General features: G+C 32.4%; 1 protein-coding gene across 22 annotated transcripts in view; it reads right to left on the reverse strand.

Moving 5' to 3' along the window:
• Nucleotides 1–25,149, reverse strand: part of USP15 (ubiquitin specific peptidase 15) — a 129,441-nt gene that overhangs the window by 33,794 nt on the left and 70,498 nt on the right. For 6 of the 22 annotated variants that reach the window (XR_014081912.1, XR_014081913.1, XR_014081915.1 and 3 more), the window contains exons 7-8: nt 14,707–14,793; nt 8,926–9,070 (exon numbers count right to left, since the gene is read on the reverse strand). Coding sequence is in view for 12 of the 22 variants with exons in the window: in XM_081588935.1 (XP_081445061.1) it covers nt 8,926–9,070; nt 14,707–14,793 (232 nt within the window). In the remaining 10 variants the exon portion in view is untranslated. Of the gene's footprint in view, nt 1–4,879; nt 4,980–8,925; nt 9,071–9,305; nt 9,535–11,698; nt 13,022–14,706; nt 14,794–25,149 lie in introns of those variants that run through there. The other 16 variants (XR_014081914.1, XR_014081916.1, XM_081588936.1 and 13 more) reach the window with 10 other exon arrangements.

A 25,149-nucleotide genomic window follows, 5' to 3' on the forward strand; every position in this document is an offset into this window, starting at 1 on the left:
CTTGTTAAACTGTCTTAGTCCTGGAATCTCTTTTTCACAGATGCCCTCTCTTTACAGATGCAATCATTTCCCCGATTTTAAAACCAACTACAAACAGCCACATTTTTATTTCCAGCCTAAGCTTGTGGTCTGTATTCCATATTCTTAGAACATCCATCTGTCTATGATGTATCCACTTGGATGTTTCATGGGCATGACAAACTGCATATGCCTAAAATTAATTCATAATCTTCTCCTTACTCCAAACCTACCTCCCCTGTGTCTCTCCTCCCACTGTTATCATTATGTCATCATTATGATGTACAAGCCAGAAGCCAGACACACACTTGTAATTTCCTTTACTTTTCATTAATCTGAATGCCGGCTACATGCCAGACACTGTTTGAGGTAATAGGGCTATGGCAGTGACTAAAACAAAGTCCCCGTGCTCATGGAGCATGAATTGGGAGTAGGGAGAGGCAAACAGACAAAACTCAAATATCAGGTGGTCATGCAATGGGAAGGGCAGTTACCACTGTATATAGAGTGAGGAGGGAAACATCTGACTCATGTAAGTGTAGAAACCCCAAGGCAGGAACATTTGTGGAATATGTGAGGGGGCTAAGTGAGAGGGAGCAGAGTAAGCATGGAGGAAAGTGGTAGAAAATAAGATAGCAGGAGCCAGATCATACAGGGCCTTACAGTCTCTTTTAAGAACTGTAGCTTTTGCTTGGTGAAATGAGAAGGCATTTAGTGATATGAACAAGGAGTAACAGGAAATGTCTTAATAAAAAAAAAAATTTTATTTGGCTGCGCTGGGTCTTAGTTGTGGCATGTGGGATAGTTCCCTGAACAGGGATTGATCCCAGGCCCCATGCATTGGGAGCATGGCATCCTAGCCATTGGACCACCAGGAAAGCCCCTGCTTTAAGTTTAAAAGGATCTCTCTGAAAGTTTATTTTTGAGGATGAATCATAGGGGCTAAGGGTATAAGCAGAGAAATCAGTTAAAAGCTAACTGCAATAAACCAGATGAGATGATAGCTGCCTGGAACCTTCAATGCCTTTGTAATGCATTAAAATCCAAATTCCCCCTATATGATCTGGTCTTTGCCTATTTCTTTGAACTCATTTAATCCCCTCCAGCCTTACCATTTTAAATATTATCCCACGGGTTACTCATCTTTGGTTCGTCAAACTTGCCTGCCTTAGGGGCCTTGCACATGCTGTTGCTCTGTCCGACTTGAATTCTCACCTGCCTAACTGACACCTATCTTTGGTCACCGTTCAAACCTTACTTCTGGGGAGCATGACATCCAGTATAAATTAGGTGCTCTCCCAGCTCTTATTATACTCATTGAACCTTCCATGGTTTTTTCTCTTTATGATGCTTATCACACTCACAATTTAATGTTTATACTCTACTAGACTAGGGCTTCCCTAGTGGCTCAGACAGTAAAGAATCTGCCTGCAATGTAGAAGACCTGGATTTGATCCCTGGGTTAGGAAGATCTCCTGGAGAAGGAAATGGCTACCCACTCCAGTATTACTGCTTGGAGAATTCCATGGATAGAGGAGCCTGGTGGGCTACAGTCCATGGGATCACAAAGAGTCAGACACGACTAAGCGATTATCACTTTCCCCTACTAGACTACAATTCATGGAAATAGTACTGTTTTGTTCACCACAGCATAGTCAGTGTCTCCCAGAGTGAAAGGCACTTAGTGAGCCTTTAGTGGTGGTGAATATTTGCTGAGTAAATGAATGGATGTGCTAAGTCGCTTCAGTCGTGTCTGACTCTTTGCGACCCCAGGGAGTGTAGCCTACCAGGCTCCTCTGCCCATGGGATTCTCCAGGCAACAATACTGCAGTGGGTTGCCATTTTCTTCTCCAATGAATGGATGACTTAACACTTATTATTTGAAAAAAATTATACAGCTTGATCCCATATAATATTCTGGAGATAAAGCTCTGAATAACATTTTTTGAAAATCAACTTTATCATCAAAGGAAGAGAAATATCCATCAGTGATATTCAGAAGAATGAAAGCAATTCTAAAAGGAGTTCTTAAATTATTTTGAACACATCATCAAATATAATCTCCCAGGGAAAGTGTCTGAATCATAAAATAGTTATGGAAACATTTTGTATTATGGGGACCATATATTCGGCATAAACATAAAAACATTTTTAATGAATGTACAACAATGTGAATATACTTAATACCACTGAACTATACACTTGAAGACAGTTGAAATGGTAAACGTTGCTGTGTATATGTGACAATAAAATATAAGATTTTAAAAGCACTTCTTACAAGTTGACTAGTATAATTATGAAAGATACATTATGTTAGGATGTCCAAATTAAAACAGACATCCTAATGTCAGCCAGTTTTAACTCATTCATTAACCTGTCCTAGTGAATGACACTTTACTTAAACTTTCCTTGCCTCAATTTCCTCTTCAGTGAAATAAGGATACCAGATGCCCTAACTCAAAGGTCTCTATGAAGGGAAAATTAAGAACATGACAGTGATAGGAAAAACCACCTTTACTATGCAAAGAAGGGTACTGTTACTATCAGAGGTTGTAGGTTCACTACTGGGCTCTTAATATTTTAATATGAGTTTATGAGAATTTGTAATCTATTTTAAATACTATTATTAATTAAAGCAATGGTTTTTAGTAACCAACTCACTCTCCAAGTATAGTTTAGAAATTATTGCAAAGAAGTGATTGGTAACACTAAGCAAAAGTTTCCATATAGATAGCACTAAAAAAAAAAACCAAAAAACAATGAAGCATCCATTATTGGCAAAGCAAAAAACACTAATGAAGTTGATCACTGGTAACATGAATTACCACAAACTATTTTTACTCACAAACTGAAATAGAAAGATGATCTTAATGTGACAGTAGAAGAAAAAAAATCACAGAGAGGGCCTCTTGTAATTAATACAGCATAACATTAACTAACCAGAATTTAAATACACACGTTAGGACAAACAGGCAAAAGATAAAAAGGCTTTAAGATATATTTAGCATGGCTTTCTCCTTTCTAAGGCTCTGTCTGTCCAATAGCTTATATTTATCCTGTGACTAATAATATCAATTTATAAAATTTAGAACATAAATCTGACATAATTTAGAATATTCCAATCATAATGTGTTGAGTGACATGCACATTTTTAATAAAGGAAAAAAATGTATTTTGGAAAAGCTTTTGACAACAAGGAAATGAACTGCTTTTGACTGTTAGGTAATACAAATAAATCTGAAACCATTTTTTCTTTTCTTGCTTCTTTACTATGCAAAGAAGGGTAGTTTGGTAACTACTAAACGGTAACTACTAAAATGGGACAAGTTTTAGTAGTTACCATTATAAAGACTGACATTTCTTATGTTTTCAATTACAAGTTCTTTGAATAATTATTAAAATCAATACAAGATAATTCAGTCTGATTATATTAATAACTGCTGCTATATGTTAGCACTCCAAGTAATTCTACCTCGTAAGTGTAATGTAAAACAATTCTGTATTAAAATCAGATGTTATTATCTACAACTCCTTGAAATAAGCCTTTCCCTTGTAATCTGTACTCATGTCATTTCGTGTTCTAGAATTAAGGACTGACAAAACATAAGAAAATTTATATTAACAGAAACAGAAGCATTAATCCTAGAGAAATATGTATATTAATTTGGAAGAATGTGAAAAACTGACAAGTAAGATCACTGGTTACAAAAGGCATATTTTCATGATCAGAAATCATCATTAGCCAACTTACACAGGTACAAGGCATTCGATCAGAGATACTGCTTCTGCCCCGGTTATGAAAACTAAACACTTACAGAATTATGCTATATATACTTTTTCCCCTAGTAATCTGCCAGACAATTAAGGTTCTCTTTTCTCAGTCCCCTTACTTTTTCTAAAGGGAAGAAATACTTCTCCCTTTCCCTAGTTCAAACAAGGGACAAGTAAAAACACTGGCATCTGTGATAAGAAAGTGAATGGTTCTAAAATAAGTAAGGTTGTTTCCATTTCTTTACCTTTATCAAAATGGAAAGATCTGATTGAGTTGCCATTTGATAAGATGATTAAACATATTTTTGATGTTAGTTTGCCATGCAATTTTTGGCACACAGTATGGAAGGAGCTCAAATATATTGAGTTTAATTGCTTGGGTAAAAATCTGCCATAAGAATAGTATTTGAATTTTTCATCAGCCACATTCTCAGTTTATCTGAAGTCATCATTTTCTTCAAAATCCTACACTATTTAAAAAAATTCTTATGTGTCTGTGGTTAGATGTTTCATTTTTGTGATTGAAAGAAACTATGTTCATTTATTGAACCAAAAGTTTGGTTAATTTGAATAAAAATTAGAAAGTTTCATGTTAAACTGTAAACAAATTTCCAAGAATTTGTTCCAATAAATGCAAAAGAAAGCTCAAGGTATTTGTACAAAAGCATTATACTTAGTTCTGTTCAAAGCTATGAACTACTCCAACACAGAAATAATAGCTTTAGTAGTGACTTTTTCATAGTTTTTGCATTATATGAGAACCCAGTTTCTTAAAAGAATGTTATTTCTGTATAATATTACTCATTCTCTTTAATTACGTCTTTAAAAAAAAAGACTTTTCAACTTTCTATATTTTTTGGAAACTTTCAACTTTCTATATTCTTTGGAATTTACAGAATAACTTTTTACCTAACTCAACAGATCATAGGAAATATTTGACTTTAAAAACACTTGGAATTTCAACTGACATTTATGACAAAGAATAAAAAATAGGTTCTTGATTATCTATTTTTTTTTCAATGACTTCTTAGTGTCTATTTTAAGAAGCCCTATTACTTTCAAGTAAAGAGTTTGAAAACAACCATCTTACGCCATGCTGCTTTCCAGTGGAAAAGACCATATCACTCCCCTGCTTCAAATCCATCTGAAGAGTTGCTTCTTCCAGGAAGCCAATCATGAGCATCCTACGCCTTGACAATGAAAAAGACAAGGGTTGGAGTGCTCCTGAAATCTACTCAACTAATGCTAATTAAAATTACCTCCAAAAATGCAAATTTAAAAAACTAGACATTTTCTCAATGGAGTAGTATATTAAGGGCACCGGAAAACTACCTTGCTAACTCATTTTGCTACTGGAACACGGTGATGTATGCCTATAATCATAACTATTGAGGAGGCTGAAGCCAGAGATTACCTGAACTCAAGAATTTTAAACTTTCTGCAGACTGATTATTCATGAAAAGTTCTATGCTGTTATATCCCTTGCTTAGTCAGTATGCCTAGGAGAGCTAAGTTAACAAAGCTTAGAAATGGAGATGATAAATATTGTTATTGAAATAACACTAAACAACAACAACAACAAAATTAAAAGTACATTCAATTCTTTCTTCATTCACTAGGTCCAGACAAAGTGGAATAAGACTTGTAGGAAAGGAGAAAAAATAAACGCAGGGACTATGGATGGTAGAATTTTCCCATAGTCACTCTGCTTAACTCCTTCAAATAAAAAAAAGATAAAATAATATCAACCTAATGCCAATTCATTTATGATGTGCCAGTCCCTGCCCTAAGAACTTTATATTCATCAACTCACTTAATCCCCATAAAACTCCTAAGATAAGGGGACTATTGATATTATTTTCCTCATCTGAGGAGAAAAATAAGTTGTAGAAATAACTTATACAGGGTAGCACAGCTAATTAGCAGGAGAGATGTTAAACTAGTCCTTAAGAGTCCTGGGATTCCATGAGCATGCTCCTGGGGCCATTAAATAGAAGAAAAGCAGACAGGACTCTGGGCACTTCAACCAACCAAAGCAACTTCACTGTATCTATTTAATTGCTGAGGATACAATTAAAGTTTTTACAGTAATAATTCAAAGAAGATTTTCATGTTAAAAAGCAAAACATCTGAAAATTATAATATCAAGACTATAATCTTAATAGGTCAAGACCTATGTCTAAATGTATCTCACATGTTTGACATCTAGCATATATTAACTAGATAGACAAACTATACGGCAGCACTATACTCATCAGAAAAATTTAACACTTATCCATACCATTAAATCAGAGAAAATCGTGAGTATCAGCATTTTTAAAACTGAAAAATAACAATGATAATATTAAATCACATTCAAATTGGTGCTGCTTAGTTTTTAACCACAAATAATCAATTTCTTTATCTCAAGGCTACTGATGGGTTAAGCATAACCTATGCTAACACAGAAAAAATAGCTATGCTTTTGCACCCATATTTTTAAAGATATTATCAAGAATTACACTGCCTGATGTACTAATATCCACTCATATCTTTTAGAATTACTGAATTAATAAGAGATTATATTACAATTCAAATTATCAGTAGAAAACTTATAATATTTATTGAAGTTAATCAACTATTTTTCATTTCACAGAAGTTACAAGGAAACTTAAATGGTGAATTTTCTACTTCAAAGCTGACATCTAAAGCAATTAAAAATTATAGATGCTTTAAGAATATAAAACTGAAGTACTAGCTCTTCTAATTCTGAATGTGGATTAAAATTTAAAAGCAGCAAAAATTAAAACTAATTTTTTCTCTTCCCCAACTTGGAAAGTTTTATTTTAAAGAGAGTAGTTCTTTAAAATACTTTGCTGAAATTTTCATGAAAAATTTCTCTTTTATGATTATCAGAAAATTACAAACTATCACCCTAAAAAACCTCATCCTCACGTCTATATTTCAGCTGAAATGAAACAAAAGGTGAAATATATCAAAGAGAAGTCAGCATTAGGTATAACACTTTATTGTAATAAAACTGCTTTCCACAGAAGAATAAAGTAGTAAAATGAAGTTTTTACCTTAAATATACACAAGGAAGTTCAACAAATGCTAAATCTAGCTCAACATAGTTGATTAGTAGATTTCATTTTAATATTCATTTTTGAGAAACTGAGTTAACCATATGGAGACAACACTAAATAGATTATAACAAAGGCACAGGAAATGAGAATGTAATATTGCCTTAGAAGGAATTTAGTTTGAATGTAAGCCAGAGACTCTCTGGCATGAATGATTAGCATGAACACTAATTCTTGTTCTAACAGACTCAAATTTTTTATGCCTTTGCAACTAAAATTTTTACAAAAATCCTATTCTTAATCCTTATGAAAAATCACCAAGATTGGTTTTCCATACTAGAATGTTAAAACAAAAACAAAACCCAAAAGACCTCAAGATATCAAGCCTCCAGAATGACAATAATTTTGGTAATGCAAGGATAAGCAGTTGTATAAAAATAAATGTGATTGGCGATATGATTAAGGTTTTTCTGATACTGATATAACCACTCTTTATATATATAAACATTTTCCAGAGATGGTGCTAAATATGATTTTTCAGTGATTAGGCAGAGTAGTCCAACAGATACAGAAACAAAATGACAATGTCTGCCCTGTCCCTATCTCAGAAAGCTCAGCACCCATGCACTTTATTATCTAAATTAAACTGTCAGGATAACAATAGTTTTGGCTTGTTCTTTTCAGATGAGTTACCTTTCTCTTCTTCCGGAAAATAAAGACAAAATATTTTAAAACTAAATTGTTTAACTAGTGCTAGGATCCTAGAAAAAAAATTGGGATTAAAGTATAAGCAGTATTATTCATCAAAGTAGGTTTAAAGGAACAGTTTATTAAACCTACACAATATCTGCTTGAGCAGACAATTTAATGATTGGCTCAACTTTAAATCAAGATATCTGGAATTTATCAATTTTACACACCCTAGTGCGTGTCCTGAAAAAGTTGCCAACTCCTGGTCAAGAGTTATGATGGCTAAATTCTAATTTTTCAAGAATGCTTATAAAGACAATGGTTAATTTAGGAAACAAGTGGATTAATGAGAATGTACACATTATTTTTTAGAATTTTGAATGAAAAAGAGTCCTATACTTTTTTCAGATAGTCAAAGAGATTTGCAAATATGTCCTTATCAATCTCCATCTGTATTTAATCTGTAACTTTGGAGGGTGCCTCCTGGGCATAGGAGATTCAGTATTAAAATCTGAATAGAGAACAGAATACTGGAGATTTAGAAATGAAATGCAGAATTGGGGGAAAAAAACACAACAGACTTCACAAATGTAGGTAAAATTCAAATATCAAAATAGTATATCTTGGGCTCTTTGAAATACAAAAATTTTATTTTATAAGGGAAATAAAATAACCAGCTCTAATTTTATGCACAGTGACAGTGATATTAAAGTATATATAGATCTTGTTACTTCTAAATCAAAGATAATCAGTATCTCACAAGTAAAGTTGGAAGAAGGTACAGACAATAGGAAGAAAAAGGAAGCTCTATGGAACAGACAAAGGGGAAAAAAGGGCAGTGATCACTTATATTCCCAAATTGAAAGAGTATTAAGGGGAAGTGATTTGTTAAAATGTGTATACAAAATTTCATTAAATTTTATTTTTTAAAATCTTAATTTCACATTAAGGTAAAAAAAAACTTTTTTAATAATTTTTTTTTTTTTAGAGGTAGAACACTGATGACCATAAAAAGCATTTTCTGAGATTTCCACCCATGTCTTAAAAAACAAGAGACTTCATGTAAAGGAGAGATCTCACTAGTTTTTTTTTCTTCTCAGAGAGCCTAGGTTTTCTGATTGGAATTATATTTTCCCATGAGTTTATATTTAATCTTCTACTATGTGATAATCAATCACATGCCACCTAACTGAGAAGCATAAGATATTCTACTACCAGCATGAGAATGAATCAAATGTGCATGCTTAAAGCTTCCATGAAAACAAAAGCTCTTCAAACATATTATATAATACTCAAGTTCTGACATGTAAAACCCAACTCTGTTCCTTCTGTATTACTGATTTCTATAAAGCACAGGAGTTTCACTTTGTTTGGAAAGACCTACCTGAATAGCTGAGTTCATGAAACACGTATTTCCCAAGTTACTTAGGCCACAGAGGCCTGGTTGTTCATTGTTTCTTCCAGGTTCTGAATAATCATAGTTCTTATAAGCGGTATATGATGGGAGACAATAATTTGAGTTTTTCACACTGGAAGAAAGAACAAAAAATATTTTTCATAATGCACAATTATCATCACACAGTTATAATGAACAGAGTACTTTAAACCTATTTGAGATAAGTGGTCAGTTATTAATTTTTTTATAAAGTACTTAAATGAGGTACTTCTAACATGAACCTAAATCTCAACAACCCCCTTAATTAATATATTTCTCATTCAATCAACAAAATCACTGTATCATATACCACACCAACCAATACAAACCACATTATATCTTTCTACCCTTCATTAACTGGAGCAGCTTCACAGCTTGCTCTGTTCTTCACTGCTCCAACAAATTTGAAGCATTCAGATTTTAAACACCACCCACGGCAATAAATCATCTCATTTATGTCCCTTTTACATCTTGCTATTGTAATAGAGTGGGAACAAGAGAAACAGGAAGAGTTGTGCTTTAGTTACAGGTAAGAGCAGAGATTTCCAGGGCCTCTGTGACATCACTGTTCTGATGCACTAAAGATTCTATTTATAGTATTCTATGCTAGATCAGCAAAATTTAGTATTCAAATGCAGAAAAAAGTCTGGGATGATTAGGTATGCAAAACTGAAATGATTCTAAGCAAGTACATTTCAGTATTATTATTACAGAAAGAATATTCTAGTTTGTTAGATTAAAGCAGTTTATTTAACTAGATAAATACAACCTCAGGATAATATGTACTATGATGAGTACAATAGATAATAATCTTAAAAAAAAATGATGTAATAGTCAACCTTTAGAGAATCAGGGTAATTTTACAAAGAACTAAGAAAATCAATAAGCTAGACTCCTCCTCCTTTTTACATGTAATTAAAAATTTTTTTGTGGGAAATAATGGCTTCTTAATTTTTAATAGGTTATCTTATAAGCTATTTATGATGAACACTTTGGATAAACCTAAACAAGAATCAAGGTCATTTGCTAAAAACAAATAAAAGAACACACTATTACAAATAAACTTGGTAAATCAGTAACTCTGACAACCTCAATTGGTTACAATTTATCCCTGATATTATTTTTTCAAAAACAGTTTTTACTTGTAATTTCAAATAACTTTCCATTGTAGCTTCTATACTCTCACTTTATAATTACAACAGTTTAAATGAACTGTACTACTGCCTGTTCTAACAAAACCTTAAATAAATACATGCCCCAACACAAAACCCTATCAACCAATAATCATACATATAATGTTATATCATTAATATTTTTGTATTCATCACAAATAAAAGGTCAACTCTCATACTAAAAAAATTAATCTACCCTAAACTTAAAAATATCAGGGTCCAAAGAAGTGCTTCATAGACTTGTAGCTATTTACTTGTTTTAAAGTTAAAGGAAAAAAAATGGGTTCAAGCATCTTTGATGATCACTAGCCTTATAATTTTTATTTTATATTACCAGTAACTAAGTCCAAGGCACCTGTCAACAATTCAATATATATTCACTTAATAACTGATTCTTGACTCTAACTTCAAGGATATGTAACAGAAAAACTGAATTGTGTTTTTCTTTCTTCCCTTTAAGAAGCGCTTAAAATCAAGGCCTGCTATACATTACAAAAATAAAAGGTCTACATTTTCAACATGTTGAAAAACAATATATATATTTTATAATTGTTATATTTAATATATGTATATTATATATATATATCAGCTATAAAATTACAATAAAACAAGTCAGAATACAGAGGAAAGTATGCCCAAATGCATGTTCATGCACACACACACCCCCATATCCACACTGACACCCAAGCAAGTGAAAAGACTAAAAGCACACTTATAAGCTTATTCATATTCAGATACCCTCTACCCCCAATAACAAATGAATGTTGAAAACTCAACTCTTCTTTGGGGCAAAAGGTTGGAGTTTACTGAGACAGGGATTCCTATTTACTGAAAAATGAATACAAAACTCATATGCAAAAGCAGTGTTTGTTTTATCTTTTAGGATATGAATACTTACAGGATACCTGCATTTTAGTTTAAGTGACAGGATATAAACCTTGTCCAAAGATTGAGATATTAGTCTAGATGCTCAATGATAATAATGAAAACAAATTAAAAATATTTAAATATTGTCTTCATTGGTCACTTATAATCCACATCGTATGTGCTCTTTAAATCAAATAAAATCTGCTGAGGAAAATACCAAAGCCAGCAGCTCTTTAAACATTTTGGCAAAGAACATGGAAACCTAAGCCCGAAAGACAGCTTCTATACCTTTCATGACGACTTCTGCTATTTTTTTTTCTAAAGACTGTAAGCTAGTCCTTATCCCATAGGGTTTGCTACTTTGCAAAAATAAACGAGTTTGCCAGGAATTTTAATAAGAATTTTAATACCATACTAGATTATGTATTATTAATCTATCATCTTAAATGAATATACATTTAAAAATTTATGCTTACTTTGCAGTTAATGAACTGATGCTTCCACCAAGTAACTTGTCAAAAGCCAGATCACTAGCTAGCTCTGGCAGTCGTTAGTTCCAGTTCCTTTTCATCGCTTAATCTCTTAAACAAAGTCATTTCCATTGCAAATAATAGAGTTTTAAATGAATTAACAGAAAAACAGAATGTGTTCTGATGTGGAAAGCCACGAGTTGAGACAATAAATACATTGAAGAGATTTATTTTTAAAGGCAATATTATAGTAAAGCAAATATAGCAAGACAAAAGAAAATGCAGAGAAAAGGAAGATTTTGGCATATATAATGAATATTGTATGAATTAATAAGAAAACTACAAGGAAAACAATATTCAGGCATCTGATTCTTCATAATATTAGTCTTTAATAAAAACTTAACCTTTATTAAACTTATATAATTCCAAGTACACTTTGTTATTACTATTATAACAAATATTCTTATTTCTAGAAATGAAAATTTTATATCTTAATAATGTATCAGTTTAAGTCTTGAATTTGTAAATAAATGCCATATAAACTTGTATGTCAGAACTATTGATTTTAACATGCACTTTCACTGGAGTATATGGCCACATACATGAAGTTTCATAAATGTACTTAATTTAACAATGTTACTACCCATTTTACATACTTTCAATTAAAGAAACCATGCTATTTGCATCTGAAGTCTTAAGCAGCTACTGATTTCCACAAGTTAAAAAGAAAGTCAGGAAGTAAATTTTATGTGAGACAATTGTTTAGGTAAACATGACAGCATTAATTCAAGTTTTTTCAAGTTAAAAAAACTCTTCATTTCATAAATGTTTAAATTTTGTTCCTTACTAAGAAAGGTAAGTTTTAAGCAAAGTGGTACCAGCAACTATTTACTATTAAAATTTCCAATATGAAAGGACTATTTTAGTGTCTAGACAAATAGCTAAAAACATAATCTAGTCATAGGAGTAGAATCATTATTCATGTTCTAAATTTAAGAAACCACTCCCAATTCCCCTTTTTAATATTTTCTGCAGTCAGAGGTTTGAAATCACATTGTACTGTCATATTTGTACTATGAGAAGGAAACAAGACAAAAAACAGAAGCACCAGATCACATGTACTCATATGGCTACTCTGGTCAAAACACAGTCTATGTTTAACACAGTCTATAACATTGTTCAATACAATGTTAAAAAATCTCTCTCCAAAGAATAACTAACTATAAATACATGTACAGAATAACTAACATGTATAGAATAACTATAAATACATGGAACCAAATTTTTACAGTAAATGTGGGAGCCATTTGCAATTGGCAGAAACACAAATAATATTTTATCTCTTATGAGAAAATTACTTTTAATGAATTAAAAGATACCATGTAAAATACAAACCAGATTAGGGAGGATTCCTTTCACTCTTTTGCTTGAGAATAAACATTTTTGAATAGAAGAGAACATACTACATTGCAATTTTGGATATCCAGTGTCTTCAATATTTCGCTATTATACTATAGTGTGCATATCTTGTTACTACTGAAATAAAGGAATGAATGTTTTAAATTTTGATAGAGATAGCAAACTCTTTTCCAGAAAAGTTGGACTAACATTCCAACCACTCAAACAGAATCCTTACAAGAAAATATATCATCGCTTAACTTCTCCCAGTGCAATGGAGGTGGGGGGAAGTGGATGGAATTGTTTATGGTTTTAATTTACCTATCTCTAGTTAGTGAATTTGAACATTTAAAATGTTTAATTCTTTTATTTTTACAGCCAAGCTACATCATTTACTCACTTTTCTAGCCATCTGAAAAAATTCCTTGCTGATTTTTATAGCTTGCTATATTAAGAATATTTGCCCTTCATTGCCATTTCTGGCAAGAATTTTCTCCACTTATTTGCCTTTTAATTTTTATATACCTGATAATTAATACTTTTTATTAGCAATCCAATTTTTCTAACAGCATTTCCTGGATAATCTGCCCATTCTCCATTAGTCTAGAATATTGATACTTTCTGATCACATTAAATTCTTTTGTATATAAACGTCTGTTTCTGAGCTGTCTTTTCTATCCCATTGATCTGGAAGCATATTACTGGGTCAGTACTCTGCTGTTTGAATTCTATCTTTTTAACAGGTTGTGATATTTAACAGGATTAATCATTTTCAATGTTTTTCCTTTCCAAAGTTATTTTGGCTATTCTTATATATTTATAATCCAGATGTATGTTAAAATTGGAATCATTTTATCAAGCCCCACCCTCCCTCCATAAGAATTTTAAGGGAACATTAATTAAACCTATAAAGTCAATTAATGGTGCTTTTTAAAAGAGTATTTCACAAATAGTCTCAAGTATTTTTGAATTAATTCTCTAGAATAATCAGATGTCATTTATGAACTGGACAAGCAGCGCAAATATTTAATTACATAAACACTATAAACCTAATATAGAAGTAACAATGTATACATTCAAGAAGTAAAAGGATGATAATCATCTCTGGATGGAAGTTCTTTCCATAATGGACTGGACTAATTATAGTTTTCTTTTTATCCTTTCCTATAAAACCATGTCAATTTTCAAGGCAATATATCCATGTCAGATGTTATTGTGAATACCAAGTGACTTTCAATCCTTTTTCTTAGAGCAATATATTCAAAAGCACACACTGTCATGTAATTTTTATATATCCCAAGATTCTGAGTATTATTCATGGTAGAGCAAAGGAACTGTTTCTCCAAGCTATTTAAGAAAAGGTAATTGCCTTTTTCATAAATAAGAATTTGTATACACTTTTCAATTTTACTGACTGTACCTTCCGACTGAATCACAGATACACACTTTTAAAAAAACACCATATGCTGTCTGTGATTACATGTCTAGTTCTAAAATGACATCTGAAATTCATACTCTTCTTAAAAATTTGAATTATAACAGACTTCTATATATTTCAATAATTAGCATTTAGAATATAAAATTCTAAAAATGCTTTATTTCTCTTTTAGTAAATTACTGTAGTATATATATTAAATCAGGAAGTTTATACTTCTGCTTGCTTTCTTGTGAAGTTACTCCTAGAAGAACTGACCAGTGATTTAAAAGAAAATCAATTTTAATGCATTAAGACTTTTTTATTCTAAATTTTAGATACAAGAGATTTTTTGCAACCACAATAGGGCGATCAATTAAACAAAGAGTTTTTAAGATTCAGTGCTTACTTTCTGTTGTTGATGTTGTTATAATTATTTGATAGAGATGAAGGAGAGATCTTTGGTAAAGTTGAAAAATTGGATGCACCTGGGGACCTTTAAAAATATGAAAATGTTAAATTAGATAAAAAATGCTGAATTTTGAAATTAATTATGAAATAAAGAAAAGAACAGATGACAATGTATGTAAATGAATGCTGGAAAACAGATTTATGACAAAATCATTATCCTTTGGTTTTGAATTTCCGATGTATTCATTCATATAAAAGATAATGGTATATAAGGGAACTATCTTCAAAAGAAATTTATCAAATTAAATATAAAACTTGGTATTATTCTCATAAATCTACCAATGCAATACACCCATTTCTGAGTTCAGGTAACCATTACTAATATTTTACAATCAACAATTTTCTTAAATCAGGGGAATTAAAATACTAATTTTTAAAGGAAGCATGTTAAAGAAATCCACTTTGTGTCTCAGTAGGTACACAGCATGCATGCTCAGTTGCTCAGTCATGTCCAACTCTTACAACCCTATGGATTGTGGCCTTCTAGGTCCCTCTGGCCATGGGATTTTCCAGGCAAGAGAATACTGGAGTGAGTTGCCATTTCCTCCTCCAGGGATCCTCCCCACCCAGGGATTAAACCCACATCTCCTGCAGTGGCATGTGGATTCTGTACCACTGAGCCACCTGGGAAGCCCCCAGTAGGCACCATGGCATTCTAATTATACACAACACAGATACCAGAGGATTTACCAATTGTAAAAGTGTAAGGCAAGAGGGATAAAAGAGCAAAGAGAATTCCAAACATAATCCCATGAAGCAATATTTGGCCAAATTCATCCCTGCCAAAACTGAACAGATATAAATCTGACTACATACTACACACCTCACTAGTTCAGAATCTTTTTGGAGAAATCTCAATTACTAATGGCTTTTAATCAACAAATATGCTTTGAAGGCATGATTTATAATAAACAAATCCATGATATACAAATGATTATTTTAAAGTACTTAGAAGTTTCTAAAAGATTTAATTTCTCTTGTAATTTTGCACACTAATTTACTAGGCAACATCTAGGCCACAGGCTGTAGGGCCTTAAGAAGTTAATACTTTCAGTTCAATATCTTAGTCATCAGAAATTCTAAATTAGTGGGGCCTAAAGTGATTACTGTTTAAAAATTATTTTATTTCTTTTACTCAGGTGACAATGAACAGCAAAATGGTCAAGGAGCAGGAAAGTATATAATCTATAAAAGTTGCTTTTTGGTAATTTTAATTTTGCAAGAAAGAAAAGAAAGAAAGAGTGAAGTCGCTCAGTCGTGTCCGACTCTTTGTGACCCCGTGGACTGTAGGCTCCTCCGTTCATGGGATTCTCCAGGCAAGAATTTCCTACATATAAAAATTTTATTTAACTTTTGAAGTTTTATGAAATCTTGGTAAAATTTTTTCTTCATTTTAAAGGAGGATTTTTGTTGTTGTTGTTGACTATATACAGATAGATTATATCAAGTGGGACTTCTATTTAGCTGCCTTTCTGACAGAAGACCCTTACAAGATTTTATTTAACTGTACTAAGCTCAAAACAAAAAATACAGCCAACCAAGTTTTAATATAAAACAATGTAGAAGACACACTTAAAATGCAATTTTAATATAAGTACTAATATTTTAAGGTATTTATTTTAAAATGTTAATAGTAATAAAGAAGCATTCTGGCATTGTTTGCCTTCATATTAATAATGCTAAATTAGGGAAACAAACTAAAAACACTGAAACTAAGTTATAATGAATTAAGGAAGTTACTTTTCAAAATGTGATTCATTTGACTATAATTTAATTTAATTCAACTCACTACAAGTTTTCAAGTATACACAAAGAGAAATATTCCCTTGAATTTTACTTACAGTAAAAGTTATGAAAATAAAGATTTTATTGTAACATATATTTATTATATATTATATATGGCTAAGGTCATATATCATGTGAAATGCCTACACACACACACACACACACACACACACACACACACACACACACACATATATTTATATATATGGTATACATGTGCTGTGCTTAGTTGCTCAGTCATGTCCGACTCTTTGCAACCCCATAGACTGTGGCCCACCAGGCTCCTCTGTCCATGGGGATTCTCTGGGCAAGAATACTGGAGTGGGGTGCCATGCCCTTCTCCAGGGGGTTTTCTGAACCCAGGGATTGAATCCAGGTCCTCTGCATTGCAGGCAGATTCTTTACCGTCTGACCCACCAGGGAAGCCCCCAAATGGTGGAGCGGGTAGCCTATCCCTTCTCCAGGGGAGCTTCCTGACCAGGAATCGAACCAGGGTCTCCTGCATTGCAGGCAGATTTGCTACCAGCTGAGATACCAGGGAAACCCATATGCGGGTGGGGAGTGTGTGTGTGTGTGTGTCTCTGTGTGTGTGTGTAATGTTTTTTCTGCCCATCTGTGCATTTTTACTATTCATTAGCAACTCTACTCCAGGAGAGTATTGGATTTCTTGCCCTTGTTAAGTCTAGCAATACAAAGACAGACATAGTTCCTGATCTCAAATAGCTCATAATCAAACAGGGAGAAATGACACAAGCAACCTACAAAACAGTGTAAGTGCTAAAACAAATTTTAAATTTATAACAAAGTCAAATTTTGTGGGTAGCAACATGAAGTAATTTTAAAACATGCACAGTTGGAAGGGTAGGTGGAAACTGGAACATGAGAGTATTCTAGGTGGAAAGAATAGTATGTGAAAATGTGTGGGGCTACAGAAATCATGAATTGTTTAGGGAATTACCAATAAACTGAAAGAGTAGGAAGTATGCAGTGTTAGAAACAGAGGTTAGTAAGGCAGGTGTGATAATAAAGAACCTCTTATGTCCTCTGAAGGAATTTGGATTTTATCCAATTGTGCTGTGGCATGTTGAAAGATTTTAAGAGTATCAACATAGTCAATTTGTATTCTAGAAAGTTAACTCTTGAGGAACAGAAAGAGACTGAAGATTGGAAGAGCATTTAGGAGACTATAAGAACAACAAAGGTGAGAAGTATAATAAAGGGGGACTAAGACAGTGGAGTGGGCACAGGCAACATGTCTTGGAGATTCAGAAAACAGTTCTCAAAGTGCAATCCATGGACACCGAGTGGGCTAGAAGATCCTTTCCAGGCAGCAGTCCATGAGGTCAAAACTATTTTCATAAAAACACCAACATGTTATTTAAATATTATCTGACCTCCTTCACTGGGTAGATATTTGCACCAACTGTACAAAAAATGGTACAATGGTAGGTAAAACTGCACAGTGCCAAAGAGGGCCTTTTATAGATTACTATGAGAATGATGTCCCTGGAGTTGTGCAGTATGAAACGTGCAAAAATAGGCAGGCAGCCCTAGAGAAGAAGAGAGCCAGCCAGTCAGAGGATTGGTCAGAGTGCTGAAAAACTGGTATATTGATTTCAAAATAAGAGAATTTCTTTAGGAGATAGTTATCAAAAAGAAGTATTAAAGAGAGAGATCAAATAAATTAGGTTTTAAAAAAATTCAATAAGGACTCTGCTAAATCCTGAATAGGTGATAAGGAATAGTAAGCACTGCCTTTTTAAAGAAGTTGGCTATCAAAGGGAGAAAAACTAAATGATATTCAGAGGAAACTGATGGTCTTGTTTTTCAAGATGAGAGAGATTTGTTTATATCTATAGGTTAGCTTGGAAAATGATATTGGAAAAGAAACAAAAGCACAAACTAAATGTTAACTAGTGTCTACTATACGTGTGGCAGTATGCAAGGCATTTATATACACAGGAGTGAGCCGATAATGAAGGAAAAGCAAGGTCAAGGAAACACTCGGATAAATCCATTCATTGGTAGAGAGCTTGCTCTTAAAGAGCATAGAGATCAGAGCTGGATGGCTGTGGTCCACAGGTAAACAGAAAAGTTTGATAAAACTTTTTAAATCCTGATACAGACATTATTGTTAATAGTTAGATCACTTATCTACTGTGATTCCAACTTCTGACCTAGATTACACGTAATCCAATCTAGCTAGTATTTGTGGAATTAATTTAGGAGTTGATTAGTCAACCTGTGGATTATAGCCTGAACATTAACTCTTTATTTGATATAATTTGGAAATCACAATGTTTAGTAGCAACTTCGCACTAACAGTTTTCTAAAGCGTTGAGTGAAAAAAAATGCTTAGAATATTATGCACAAACTAGATGCTAAGCCAGTTATCTAGCATTAAACTCATTTTGGCTAGTTAGGGCTAAGTGTAACATAAGACAGTGAATCGTCTCTTAACAAGACAGAAAAAAGTAAAACAACAGTGCAGCTGAATTGATTTCATGAAGCGAGAAAATTAAACTTCACCCCTGACAACTGAATGCAGTATTTTAATTCCCCTATTCCCAGTGTTTCAGCTAAAAGCCTGTAATTCAAGGCCAAGTGGAAATTCTTACTTGAAGAGAAAAACACAGCTTTACCTAAATATTCAACATACATAGAAATCTATATATATTGAGCAATGGAAATATAGAGAAATTAAGTCTGAATGCTGATATATCTAATTTAAAACTTTTATTTTCAAACATGACACAAAACCCAGATTTTTAAAATTTAACATTAAAAAACAAAAATTGTTAACAAAAACAAGACTGATTTTAAACTTTCCCAATTTCTAACAATCATCCTAAGCTAAGTTCTTAGAGAAAATGAAAAATTTAAATCTCTTGAAAAATTAAGCACCTTTACTGCTGTGAGATACAGATTAGTTCAATTCAGCAAGCATTTGCTTTGTGTCTCCTTTCTGTCAGGCGGCATGTTAAATACTTAAACAAAAGAGAACTTAAGGAAATTTACATATAAAATGCTTCACATAACTTAATTTTTGCTTCTGATTTTGATTGCTCTGTATGGTATCTGACAAAATATTCCACTTAAATAAAATTACAGTTACTTTTCTTTAATCATTATCACTCTCAACACCAAAATTGCAATTCATTTTTTTTGCTGTCTTAACATAAAAAATTTTCACACACACACATGTCCTCATGTGCCCAGTATCAGTCATTCAGCTTCAAAAATTATTAACATTTTACCACTCATTTTATTTATAATGCCCTCAACTTCCACATTCATGTTTTTGCCACACTATTTTGAATTTATAATTACACCTGTAAATACTACAGTACATGTCCCTAGCAGGTTAAGAGATCTTTTGCGATACTACTGTCTGCCCCAGTCTAATATTCAGTTCATGTTCACATTTTTTTTCCCCAACTGTCTCAAAAATTGAATTAGTCTGAATCAGGATCCCAAAAATGTCCTTACACTTGCAGGTCAATTTTAGTAACTCCAAGAGCCCTTACTGCTCCTACCAGCTAACTCCTCTGATTTCATCTTACTATGCCTATGTTTATTTTCCTTTTGTCCTGACTTTTTTTTTATCTAGTCATACAGTTAACCTTGACTTATATATGTCACTGTAAATTGTTCAAACATTTGGAACAAACCAAGGGAGAAAGAAAGTATCCAATAATTTTTTGTGAGTACCTCTGAATCAAGCATCTATTTGAGAACTGAATACGTAAGTTTCATATATGCATGAAATATACTATCTAAATGTCCTAACTTCAATTTAATTTGGATACGACTTTTAAATATTAAATCTAACACTAACTAATAAGCTTGATTGTGACCATGCTCCCTTTGGTAAAACCTGGAGACATAGTACTAGGATATACGTTATCTTACCACAACAGAAAGTAGGTAGTGTTTATATAAAGATTTATTTAATCAATGTGCATTTTTAGAATTTCAAAGGAAAATCTGTATACACACTCAAGATCTTAATGAATATTAAATTTAGAAACCATAAAGTATAGTTATGGGAAGTGTGTGTTTATGTATCAATACAAGCACAAGCATTTCCAAAAAAAGATTTGGACTCTGGACCACTAAAATAGCCGGAAAAAATCAATTTATTGGTAAATAACAATAGACAAGAACTTCATTCCACCATTATGCTGCCTTCATCATTAGGTAACAAATAGCTAGGAAAGGATGTATATATTTAAATAATAAACATATTTATACATAATTTTTTTTCTCTCCAGGAATAATGCCTTTCCAACCAAGTACCACCTTAGTTATTTTTCTTCTTTCAGTTCATTTCATGATGAGTGATCAATATCAGGTGTTCCATTTTCTGACTAGGTATTCATCCCCTCTTTCCCTATACTCTATTTCTTAGTCTCATCATGCTGTTTTCATTTGTCAAATACACTGTCTCCCTCCAATTTCTGCATCATTTAAATACACTGCTTACTGTTCCCTTTCTTCTATAAGCTCTTTTTCTCCTTGGCCTCTATGACCAAACAAGATTCAAGATTTCCTGAATCTTCAGAATTATTCATTCTAATTCATCTTTTTGTCTTATATCATTACTTAGGGACACTTTTTAAGGTTTAGTATACAGTTCTTTACATTTTTAATTAGATAATTCACTAATATTTCTCATTTCCAACAATGTAACTTCATTCCTGTAATTCTCATTACTTTCTAAGCTTTGGTTGCCCATAATAACTGCATCCTAGGCAGTTTCATTACCTTAAACTTTATAGTTTCAGAATAAATCATTCTATGTTTCTTAAAAAAATTTTTTTATTGGAGTATAGTTGATTTACAATGTTGTGTTCTGTCTTTTTCTTACTGAGACCAATGAGATGAAGCATGAGACTCAAAATGTCTTTAAAAATGACAACAAATTGCAGATTTTGGAATGTTACTCTAGATTTATGGTTCACAGGCTGTATTTTAAATTGAAGATGTTATTAATTTGAAAAATATGACTTTGAATGATAAGGAATGAAAAACTGGTTCCTGAGCCATCTTCTCAACTCCTACAACCAAAATCACTCAATCCCCCACCTTTCAGTATTTGAACAAGGTTAAAATTGGTAACAAATTTGAATACTTTCATAGAAACTTTAAGAAAGCACTTTCTGTGAACTGTAATAACCACTGTTTAGTACCAAAGTAAAACTGTCATAACCAAATATACTAATGTTTCAAATAAGCAGAGATTGTTTTGCTTATAAATTCTTAAAAAGTGTCTATTCAGGTTATTGTTAAAATGAAAACAATACTTTATCTCACAGGAGTTTCCTAGTACGAATTGAATTGGTCTATCCACCATTTCTGAATCCATTTATACAGACAACCTTGCAATTACTATACAAGCAAACTGGGCTTAATAAGTCTTTAAAAAGTCCTAAAGAAATATATGCTAGGCTTTTCTATCTATATTTAAACAGATACAAAATCAAAACAGCTGGTGTAAAAAAAAACAAAAACAATTATTACAGTCACCTAGATGTTTATTATTTATCCTAAATAAAAAGTAGTATGCAGTGGTTTTATTTATAAAATGTTTCCTCTCTCCAAGCAGAGCATTCAGGGACAGAGTGCTGTAAAAATATTAACATACCACTAAGATGAAGTTTATACTTAGTGCTCAGTCACCAACTTGGAATTCTGCTAATAAGAACAACACAGATGGCAGAGGGCCAACATCTGAGTTAAGAACTACTGGCTTAGTTTTCTGTCTGATTTATTTTGGCCTCTCATGTCTTACCTGGTTGATTTTGGATTCTTCTCCAAATGTTTTCTAGTTTATGAAAACTGCCTCTTCAGTCATCAATGACCCTTACCTCTTTTCAACAGATTCTTAATTACACATCTCTTATCAGTATTTTTGAACAATTAATGAAAATGTCTGAATTAAAACAACTTCTCATGCTACCTTTACAAGAATTTTTACTTATTTTAGAAAAACAGCAAAATATGGATATTTTAATTTCTAAAACGTTAGTACTGTCAAAAGCACTCTTTGAGACAATTATACCTAAATGAAACCATACAGAAAAAAATAGTACAATGTAGTTAATCAAGTTATACTGCTTCTAACTAAGGGATAAGATATTAACATTAAACAAATTTTCTGGAGAGTAAGGGGTAATCTATTGATTAGATTTCTCCTCTCTTTAGGAACACCCAGGATTCTACAATTACTCTACTTTAAAATAATTTTTAAAAAATATAAGCTGCAACTAGCTATACATCTCCAATTGAATAATTAGACTATCCACCCAACGACAACATTTTTGGAAATATCGTCAAATTTAACAGAACAGAAAAAACATTACAATAGTTGAAGCTTTCATAAAATATTATTAGAAAATACTGTGTTTTTGAGCAGTTTTAAGAAATTAGATACTTAAGAACTAGATTAGAAATGCAAGTTCAGGAAAAAACTAAGCATCTCAATTTTTAAAAAATACAGCATGAATATAAAGATGAAAAAATAAAATTATAATTGATTATCTAGCAGACAAATCTGAATAGATAAAAATAGACAACTTCTGAATAATTTTTTGGTAGGTTCTTAAGATTTCCAATTAGATTTTGGGTTGTCATAGGTTAATATATTTTTATAAACAGGACATGTTTTAAATAAAATTATATTTTATGCTTATTAGAGCTTTTATATTTAGCAGTTCCTCAGGTGAGGATATATTGTCTCCATTCTGATAGAAATGGGCCTAGTGTGATTTTTAGGTCCTTCAGAACAGTTAGTTTTCAGTAGTAGAAAAGTCAAGACAGTTACATACTAACATGCTTTCTCTCAATGCCTACTGTAGTGGTGTTCTTATATTTTCTTCTTCATAAGCAGCACCTAAAATTCAGATTCCTGAGTCCTCTCATAAAGATTTATACTACACTGGTCTGGTGGGGAGGACTGTGGAAACTTCTGTCTATAGTGGTTCACACAATACATACTAAGAAACATCATCTACAGAATTTCTCAAAGTGTGTCAGATCAACAGCATTAGAATCAGCTATGAGCTTATTATGAGAAATGCAAATTCATGAGCCCGACCCAGATCTACTGAATCAGAAATTCTAATGATGGGGCTTAGGTAACAGTGTTTTAACAAAGTCAACAGGTGACTCTTACTTTCATCACCATTTTACAGCTTTTAATGATTTTTTCCTTGGCTTTTACCACTCTAGGTAGGAAATATTTATGTGCTAAGCGGTATGAGCACTGGACAGACCCCAGATTAGTGGTGGTTACTAGAACTAGCATCTTCATACTATGCTGAGGACCAAGGGTTGTCTCCTGACAGATATGATGACAATTCTAAGTGTTACAGCTGTTCTGTATTTTAATATCTTGAAGTTTCTTTTTTGAGGACCTTGAAATTACATACCTTCTGCTACAGTTGAATTTGTCTAAGTCACATGTGGTTATAATGTAATAACTTCAATGAATACATAGATTTTCACTTTTTAAAAAAAGCTGGCATTTATCCAGAAAAAAGGAATTTGCATCTTCACTGCAATTGTAAATGATAATTCCTCAAACTTTTTTTTCTGTAATCTGTACTATTTTCCTCCACCTCAGGTGCCTTCTCAATGTTCTTGAATAATATAATTTTATATAGTATGTTCTGTTCCAAGTTTACCTAAATGATACAAACTCAAATTTCATTTTGTTTTTATTTTTTCTCTCAACTGTATGTTTTAAAGTTTATTCAGTTTTAAAGATCTCACCACTGTTACTTCTACCTACTGCATTGGCATTCCACAGTACATCACCATCATTTTTCTTATTCATTCTACCAGAAAAAGATATTTAGCGAGGCTGCCTTCAAATCCCCACTATCACAAACAATGCAGCTACAAAGACTGCATAATATATTCAGGGACCTGTGTAAAAAATTCCACTGAGTGCTGGGTCAGAGGCATTAAGCATTCCTAATTTAATTAAACACTGACTGATTTATAGATTGGTACTAGTTTGTACTTCTACTATCAGTACCTAAGTCGTCTCCTACAACTCTCCAAACACTCATTAGCACCCTTTTAGATTTTTGTCATTCTGATGGCTATTAGGTTGTATCTCATGCTTTAATTTTACAAGAGAGTTTGTATACCACCTTGCTACCTGTCAGCGCTTGGGCGTCCCCTTCTTTAAATTTTTTTATCTTTTATTTTATAAAAGATTATTTGCTTTGTTTCCATTAATTCACAGCAGTTCTTTGCACACTGTAGTATTATTCCCTTGTAGGTTTTAGATTTTCTAACACCAACATTTGACTTTTAACTTTGTATGCGGTTCCTTTAATAGAAATACTTAATGTAATCAAACACATTAATTTTCACACTATGTTCTGTGATCCCTAAGTCACAGATATTACCCAAATTAATTAAAGTGGGTTACTAATGTTATATATCATGGTTAGGAATCTATGGCACACAAGCCAAATCCACATTTTTTTTTTAAACAAAGTTTTACTGCAACACACCACATCCATATGTTTACACAATGTCTACTGCTACTTTCAAGCTATATCAGCAGTTGTAGTTGAGT

Source organism: Giraffa tippelskirchi, chromosome 4 (assembly GCF_054371585.1).
Source record: "Giraffa tippelskirchi isolate mGirTip1 chromosome 4, T2T-mGirTip1v1.2.pri, whole genome shotgun sequence".
In the NCBI taxonomy this organism is placed as follows: Eukaryota; Metazoa; Chordata; class Mammalia; order Artiodactyla; family Giraffidae; genus Giraffa; species Giraffa tippelskirchi.